This window comes from Rhinoraja longicauda, chromosome 31 (assembly GCF_053455715.1).
Source record: "Rhinoraja longicauda isolate Sanriku21f chromosome 31, sRhiLon1.1, whole genome shotgun sequence".
NCBI classification, from domain to species: Eukaryota; Metazoa; Chordata; class Chondrichthyes; order Rajiformes; family Arhynchobatidae; genus Rhinoraja; species Rhinoraja longicauda.
Genome location: NC_135983.1, coordinates 11,529,901 through 11,539,308, shown reverse-complemented (window position 1 = coordinate 11,539,308; position 9,408 = coordinate 11,529,901). Strand labels below are relative to the sequence as shown.

Here is a 9,408-nt window from a genome sequence, read left to right as displayed (position 1 = left end):
TCCTGACCAGAAACGTTGACAATTCTTTTCTAACCATAGATGCTGCTCCATGCTTGAATTCTTAGCTTGGAGATTTCAAACTCAGATCTAATTTATTTTTGCCTGCTCCACCTTCAGGCCATGATTTCTAGCCTCCCAACATTCACCTTGTGAATAGACCTTGTCGTCTCCTTTAACTGCTCCGCCGATGCCCCTTGTCATCGTTATTGACCTCTCAACCTCAACACCCCTCATTTTCCCATGTTTCCCCTGCAGTGAATCCTCACTTCTCCCGACGTTCTCCCCGTGATCATGTGGGTTTTCTCTGAGATCTTTGGTGTCCTCCCACACCCCAAAGACATACAGGTGTTTAGTCTGTAGATTAATTGGTTTGGTATGTGTAAAAATTATTCCTAATGTGTGTGTAGGATAGTGTTAATGTGCGGGGATCGCTGGTCGGTGTGGACTTGGTGGGCCGAAAGGCCTGTTTCCGCGCTGTATCTCTAAACTACATTAAACTAAGCTGCTGTCGAGAGTTTCAAATTCGGAAGCACCAGCAACCTAACCTGTTCCCTTCACATTGAGAAACATTGTCAACTTCTTTCCTAGAGATACAGCAACCTGTGTCCGCAGAATATTTTTGAATGTGAATGAGGATAAATTTCTTTAACCAGAGTGTGGTGTATTTATGGAATACACTGCCATAGACTGCTGTGGAGGCCAATACATTGGATATTTTTAAAACAGAGATTGATAGGTTCTTGTTTAGTAAGGGCATCTAAGGTTATGGGGAGAAAGCAGGAGAATGGGATTGAGAGGGAAACAATAGATCAGCCATGATCAAATGGTGGAGCAGACTAGGTTTTGTGGTTTTACATCCTTAATCACTTAGACAATCTGGGTAACTTTCAATGATGCTAAACTTTAATCACAGATAGCAGTACAAGCATGATGTGAGGTGTTGCAGATGTTGATAGCTGTATTGGAAGCAGAAACTGTTAGAAGGACTTTGCAGATCCAACACGTTGCATAGGGGAATGAGTTAATGTTTCAGGGCAATTACTCCTTCAAAAGCAATGAAGTGGAATCATGAGAAAAACGAAACCTTCTCACTTCATCTTGTGAAACTCACCACTTTGCTCATTGACGCACGAAATTTTTTCGATGCAAAAAAATACAATAAAGGGTCCAGGCAGCAATTTATGCTGGACAATGCAAAGCACCTGTAATAAACCAATTCCACTTTGCTCGCCTCCTGGCACTGATCAGGATAAAAGAACTTAATTGTGATCCCGACCGTTCGAGCCACATGCACAGGGAAGAAGCAGACTATAAAAATTGTCAGGGACACCACTATCATTTGCATGGACTTGACCTTCATGTGTTGGCTCTTAAGCCGATTAGCATCCAGTCTGACGATGAAGCGGGCGAGTAAGATGTAGCAAACGACGGCGGCAACAAATGGGATGGCGTAACCGGTGAATACAATGGCTGTGTTCCACACAAAGTACAACAACATCAGCTCGTCCTGATGCATGCTCAGGCATTGGATGGAGTTGTTCATCTCGGTGGTCTTGAGCACAAAAAAGAATGGGAATCCTTGGACAAAGAGAAGGACCCACACGCCCACGCAGGTTAGCTTAACAAACCTCACTTCCTTAAGGATGGTTTTCTTGGTGCAATGCACAACAGCGATGTAGCGGTGAATGCTAATAAGGGCCAGGAAGTAGATGGTCCCGTACATGTTGGCGTTTAATAGGAAGACCTTCAGCTGGCAGAGGAACTGTCCAAAGGGCCAGTGCGCCAGTGAGAAGTAGGCGACCATGAACGGTGCAGCAGGAGTTATCACAGCGTCGGCTAAAGCCAAATTGAACTGCAGGATCATCCCGGCATTCCACTTCTTGATGCAAAACCAAAAGATCCACAGGCTGATGCAGTTCAGTATGAATCCCGTTGAAAAGACCAAACTTAGGAAAATGGGAATGAAAACACCAATATCCTCAGATTTACAGCCAGGGTTCACCGTGGAACGATTGACACTCACTGTCTGGTGGGTGGAGTTGAAGGACGAGTCTTCCATCATCAGAGCTTGAACCTGGGTGAAAATTGAGATGTGATTTTCATAACATATAACATGCATAAATATAAATATCACTGTTAAAACTGACAAAGTGACTATACAAGGATATTAGGACCACAGTAGTGGCTGTGCTTTAGTATACATGATGAAAGAGTATTTCACAAAGAGTCTGGAGGCTTTGGAGAAGGTACAGAAGAGGTTTACCAGAATGATATTTGAACAAGAAGGTATTAGCTACATTGAGAGGTTGGACAGACTTGAATTGTTTTCTCTGGAACGCCGGAGGTTGAGGTGAAACCTGTTAGAAATACATAAATGATGAGAGGCATAGATAGGGTAGATAGTGACAACATTTTTCCCAGGATGGAAAGGTCAAAGATTTGAGGGTATAGCTTTAAGGTGAAAGGGGCAACGTTGAAAGGAAATGTGCGGGGAAAGTTTTTACAGAAAGTGTGTTGGGTGTCAGGGGTGTGCTGGAAGCCAATACAAAGATGGCTTTTAAGAGGCTTTTAAATAGCTACATGGCTATGCAGGGGATGGAGTGATATGGATCATCTGCAGGCAGATGAGATTGGACAGATGAGCACAGACATTGTGGGCTGAAGTGCCTATTCCTGTACTGTGCTTGTCCATATTCCATGTAACAGTTGTTTGGTCAACAGACCTATCAATGTAACACACAATCCTCTTATAAAAATCAAACTGCAATGAGATTATAGGAGGGAAACAGGAATTAGCGACTGAAAACAAAACTCTATGTCTTTTTGATAATCTAAAGTGACTATACAAGGATATTAGGACCAATTATCCCTGATTAGCCAAAGAACACGCCACACGTGAGATTATAATTGAATAGCAAAAAGAAATGCATGGAAAAAGTTACCATTAATCATTGCCTGAATAGTTCTCACCTTCCATTGTCTCTCTGGATTTTATTGTGTCTGAAGAGGATTGAAGTGTGTATTACATGGCACGTGTGTAGATTTCCTGTTATAGAACCATAACACCATTGGCGCTTTGAAAATGCTACTGATTCAATCACAAAGCTGCCACCTTGGACTGTAACTGTTGCTTGCCACCTATCTGCTCATGCCTGAATGTGCCTAGTCTAGTTGCAGGCTGATATGGGCTTTATTTGCTGCTGGACTGTGAATGGAATAGAAAGCTGTGCAGTCAACAATGAACATCCCCAGCTTGAATGTAATGATGGACTTCAGGCCATTGATGATATGGTTTAAGCTCACTGTCCCAGGGAACTGTCCGGAGGAACTCCAGTTGTGATATCCAAGGGCTGGGTTGACTGATGTCCCACAACCACAACCATCTTCCTTTGTGTGAGGTGTGACTCCAACCAGTGGAGTGCTTTGCCTTTGCTCATTGTCTTTAGTTTTACAAGGGCACCTTGATGCCACACACAGTCAAATGACGTCTTAATGTTAAGGGAAAATAATCTTGCCTCAAGTCTAAAAGTTAACTCTTTGGTCCGTGTTTGGACCAAGGCTGGAGTGGAGCATCCCTTGAAAAACATCTCCTTATTCCTCATGTGTCCAAGTTCTAGAATTACATTAAGTCATGTGGATGAGGAGGCCACAGAATGCTTGGCAAGGCCTCGACAGGGCTTTCTCTCATGATACGACATTGCCTTTACTCTTAAATAGCACTTATCAACTTTACATTTTTGCTTCATGTTTATTGTTTAACGTTAACCCTTGACTTCTTCATCTGCAGACCGCAATCAGTATAAATTGGTAATAACATTTCCTCCTCAATAACCATCCACACAGGTGCACCTCAAGGCTGTGGGCTCAGCCTCCTGCTCTACTCTCTCAATGCCCATGATTGTGTATCCAGACACACTATCAATGCCATCTTTAAATTAGTCATGGTCATTGTCACTATTGGATCAATAATGGGTGATGATGAGACAGAGTACAGAAGGGAAATTGATAATCTGATTGAGTGGTACCAGAACAGCAATCTTGTTCTCAATGTCAGCAAGACCAAAGAGCTGATTGTAGACTTCAGGAGGGGAAAGCTGGGGATACACAAACCTGCCTTTACTGATGGGATGGCAGTGGAGAAGGTGTTTGGAGTCGCACATCACACAAAGTAAGATGGTTGTGGTTGTGCAACATCAGTCAACAGCTTTGTGTTCCTAGATGGACATAACTATGAAGATCTGGCCTGGGCCCAACACATTGATGCAATCACAAAGAAAGCTCTTCAATGCTCCTACTTCTTTAGAAGGTTGAGGAGACTTGATAAGTCACCGAGTACTCTACATTGTATACTGACTGGTTGCACCACGGCCTGGTTCAAACACCCAGGGACGAAGAAGACTACAGAGAATGATAGACACTGTCCGGTTCATCACAGGTTCTGACCTACCCGCCATTTAAAGAATCTCTAGGAGGCACAGCCATTAAGTAAAAAAGTTTAGATCCACCTTGACTGAAATTAACTAAATTGGCAACTGAATGGTGATGGGTTTCTTGAGAAGTATTGAAGCTGCCCACATCCAGGAAGGTGCACTGCAGCTAACGGTAATTAGCGGGGTGGCAGTGGAATGTCAGGCGGTGAGCTATTCAGTGTGGGATTCCCAGCCTCTGATCTTGGTGCTGCTGCAGCCGTGAATGAGCCACGCAGAGACTGGAGCTGTTGACGTAAAAAGGTCACACGCCCAGCAGGCATCCTAGAAGAAGCTGTCTGTTGGAAAATCCCAGAAGAATCTCACAAAACCCAAAAGTACATTCAGGTTTTATACTCTTTAAGCACACAGATAACAATGAATGGACACAAAGTGCAGGAGTAATTTAGTAGACCAGGCAGCATCTTTGGAAAACATCTATAGGTGACGTTTCGGGTTGAGACCTGTCACCAGATTTGATAGCAATGGGTTTCTATGCTGTACAATGATTCTAAATACTTTCAGAAGAAAATATTAACCATTTTAACTCTTCACCAATCCAGATTTATCGAGCCTGTGAACTGTATCCGATCCGCCCAAATGTTGAAATCCTCTCAGCCTTAATCACAGTGTGAGTCATTTCCTGGCAACGGATGACTGGCCCACAATTCCTTGGTTTCCTTCTCATGAGGCAGACTGGCACATAGACTTTTCCAAACTAATGGAATGGTTTTTGAATTGAAAGAATTGGGGGAAAGTTAATAGTTAAGGCATCTGCATTGTTCTCTTCGAATGAATTCTTTCAAGAGTCTGTGATAGAAACTAGCTGAGCAGAAGTAGCCACATTCTCCCAGGTAAAGGGATATTCATATTTACGAAAACACAAGGGAAATTCGATATTTCCTGCTGTCTTCAAGTGCAGTTCCTTTTTTCTGAAGAAAGTATGCAACAAGCAGACATATTAGAAGGGTAGTTTTTAAGCCTTCAATCCAGTCTTACCTCTACTTGATCTGTTTGTGATCTGGTTTACAAAGTAATATCAAAGCTTTCCTAATTACTCACATTCTGAAATTTATTCAAGTGTAAGTGTCACAGTGGAGCATAACCAACTTCATTATTCTCTGAAGAAGGGTATCGACCCAAAACATCACCCATTCCTTCTCTCCAGAGATACTGCCTGACCTGCTGAGTTACTCCAGCATTTTGTGTCTTCCCTCATTATTCTCTATGTGCTTGCATTTTCAATATCACTGATTTGTTCCATTGCAGTGAAATAAGGAACCATTTCCTGGCATCTCTGACGAAAGGTCATTGACCTGAAACAGTATCTCTGTATTCACTTCACATTTCCACTATCCAAAGTTCTAGACTTTTTAATTGCTGTGAAGCAAGTGTTTGGCACTATCATGTTTGCTTTGTTGTTACCTTCTCCCAACTAACAATGTGTAAGGGGTTTCTGCGCCGAGCTTTCGCCCGACCTAAGGTCCCCGTGCCTTGCTCTGATCCTTTGACCAGGCCGCGCACACTGGTTCCCCGTGAGTGGTTCGACCCACTCACTCCCTACGGTTCTAGACACTGGACTTAGATGCAGGAGCGTTTATAGTGCAGAAAATTTCAACCAGACCAGATTTGAAAACCAGGGTTTAAATGAAAAAGGCTTTTATTTAGCGCTTGGGACTATTGTCCATGAATGCTCTTCACAGTTCTATAAGACATATCTATAAGACACATACCGAATCACATGAATACTTTTGACTATGAATCATAAAACGCACAGTTCTACAAGACATATACACGAATACCTTTTACTCTGAATTCTAAAACGCACAGTTCTACAAGACATATACACGACTGTAAGATGGGGAACGTACGACACATCGCAAAATTGACCAACACATATTCCTTTACACACCCACGTTTATTCAAACCACCCTCCTCTCTACACTAAACTATGTCCAGGATATGCAAGATCGGGGTACATGCTCACCATGGGGCTATTATTGGGGTTACTGGCTGTTCGTGCTGCTTCTCCGCTGCTTTCCGTGAGGGTCGTGCTTGTCCCCTGAGTTTCTTCCTTCCGTTTCTTGCGTTCCTTGCAGGTTTTCTTGCAGTATTTCTTCTCGAGTTGCGTGCCGGTTCCTCTCTCTTGCACTTCGCTTCTTCTTGCCTGTCTTTTCTTCCTCTTGCATCCGTTTTGACTTCTTTCTTGCATGAGTTGCAGGTTTCTTCTTGCATCCGTTCTTCTTGCCTGTCTTTTCTTCTTCCTGTATCCGTTTGACTTCCTTCTTGCATGAGTTGCAGGTTTCTTCTTGCATGAGTTTAAAACCCAAAGGTCGTGGCCAGTTATACTATTCTGACCCGTCCTATCTCCCGCCAGATCTTGGGATCTCTTTGTTCAAAAGGATATGTATGAGTTCTCTCTCTGATCTGCGCTTATGTCCGGGGGTACCGGGGATGGCCAGACGGTGTTAATTGGTATTTCGTTGCGAGGTGATGGGCTTAACTGGTTTCCCATCACCTACCAGGTAGTTTTCTATGGGCTATTGTGCCCCCTTAACGAGATTAACTGTGTAGGTCGGTTTGGGGCATTGTGAGTATGCTGATGTCAGCGCCCCAGTGTCTGGACTTCGACCTGGTTTCGCAGGTTTCTGCATGGCCAATACCCATCCATTGTTCTGGCCGTGGCTTTGCAGAAACCTAGAGACTGGGCTGTAAGGTTTTTACTTTTGTGGCTGGTCACGAGGTCCTGCAGCCATCTTAGGACCCACAGATTGTGACATCCCTTGGTAATCTGACCGCAGCCTTTCTCCGCTATCAGCCCCAGTCTCCCGTTTAAAATGTCCAAACTGCAACTCTTTGGTTTGGTGTTGCTTTCAGAATGAGGGAAAACTTCTCAAATCTTACAGTCCCTCCTGTTGATTTGCATAACCCCAGCTTATCGAATCAATTAAATAATGTGGTTGAGCAATGTTTTCCCGATTCTCCACATCCAGACCCCTGAGGTTTTAACTAAACTAGTGTTCCATTGCGAACGTACAGTCCCCATCTTTTAGGCTGACCTTTACTGCCCGTGTCCCGGGCAAAACTATATTACAAGTATGTACATTTTCATGTCAGACATATACACCTACACCTTGTCCCAGGCCGATGCCTCCGCCATCCTCCTACTGGTGTCAGCTTTAATGTAGGACATGAAAACAACACAACAGCAAAACGATACATTGTTTTACATTCCTTCACAATCACTCTTGATACAAATTCGAAGAGGACAATACAAAAACACAGTTTATACAAATTCAAAGAGGACAATACAAAAACACAGTTCACTCGGTGCGGAGGGGCCCGTCCTATCTAGCAGCTTGCGGCTGGATCCTGCTCGCCCACCCGCACGTAACGGTCTCTCCATTCCCCTTGATATACTCGGTTATTGAGGTGCTGCCCTCTTTTACATTTTACACATAATAAATATAATACTATCCCTGCTTGTATCACAACTAATGCGTGTGACGCTATCCTAACCCAAGACGGGACCTCGATATTGGTGAACAGGTCCCACCATGGTGGAATCACAATGTCTAATATTTCGGACCCTATCTCTACTGTCTTTTGCTCCAGGGTGTAAAAGTGCCTTTGTGACACGGCGACTGCCTTTAACAGGGTTGTGAGATGTTCGGGGAGAGGGGGAATGGCGTACCCGAAATGCGCTACAAATCGCTGCAGGTCGGTGAAGTTTTCCTGTACAGTTAGGTGAACCGTGGAGGGTTCAGGAATGGGGACAATTCGCTGCTGTGCCACTTGAACCTCTGCCCTGGGTTTAAAACAGAAGCTGCTGTCTCTTACCGGACACAAACCGTGCTGTCCGTGTCGATAGTACTGCGCTGCAGTGGTAACACAATAGGTACCACCCCCTATGTATGCCACCTGTGGGGGCACATGGCTCTGTGCCATTGCCTCCATGGTACAATTCATAGGCTTTGCGCCAGCAGTCCTGAACCCGCACTGCTGTTCCGAAAAGGCATTCAAGTGCTGAGGACACAATATGATATGTGCTCCCCGGCTCCGACACCCCGAGAGGTCAGTACCCGTCATCGACTGCTCCCAGCAGATGACGTGCGATGGGACCGCTGCGTAGCGAATATGGGCTCCCCCCTGAATGACTCCAATGTTCTCCACCCTGTACACTGGTGCGGGCCTTGTCGTCTTGCCCAACACTGGCATCCGCACCACTATTCCCATGACTGTGTGGTTTGACTGGCCACAATCTACGGGAACAGGGTATGCCTCTGACGCTAACCTGAGCTGGCACGGGGTGAGCGCATTCTGAAAGGGTAGTAGCGCCTGTAGGTGTTTGTTACTGATCCAGGACGGGACCAATCCTTCCTTTAGGTCCTCGAGGTCGCTGCGGCCCTCGCCCAGCAACCATGCCCCGTACAGTATGCATACCTCATTTTGCGCTGCCTGATCGGACGCATTCCGATCTTCCCTAATCAGTGCGTTCACCGTGCCGGCATGCCTTTCCAGCTCAGCGATTATCTCGCGCAGGTGTAGTGTCATCGCCTGGTCCTCATGCAGCTCGGACCCGACGACCTTGTTCTCATCCGTGAGGATGCCTTTTAACTGCGCCTTTAACCTGTTAATCTGGGTCTGCAGCTCCATGGTATCTAGAGCGTTGACCACAGATGTCCCGATGTTAAAGCCTGTAAATACATCATTCACTACACCCCTCCTATGCCTCCCCGTCTGACTCCAGTCCTCCGGCTCTTGGCTATACAAGCTCTCCTTGTCCACACTGGCAAGGTCGAACTCGTAAAATTGCCGGAACATGTTGGTCAGTAGCACCTGGTACAGTCTTTCAGTTTCCCTGGGGCACCACCCCGGCAACCGCACCTCGGTGAGGTTTAAGATCACCGAGGCTACCGCGTAGTGCACCCCCTGGTACAAT

General features: G+C 45.2%; 1 protein-coding gene across 1 annotated transcript; it reads right to left on the bottom strand.

Moving 5' to 3' along the window:
* Positions 1-277: 277 nt before the first annotated feature.
* Positions 278-6,607, bottom strand: LOC144608404 (P2Y purinoceptor 1-like). The gene is made up of 2 exons (XM_078426132.1): positions 6,454-6,607; positions 278-2,074 (listed from the first exon to the last, which is right to left on the bottom strand). The coding sequence occupies exons 1-2, from the start codon at positions 6,454-6,456 to the stop codon at positions 1,094-1,096; spliced, it is 984 nt and encodes a 327-aa protein (XP_078282258.1). The 5' UTR covers positions 6,457-6,607; the 3' UTR covers positions 278-1,093.
* Between the last annotated feature and the right edge of the window lie 2,801 nt (positions 6,608-9,408).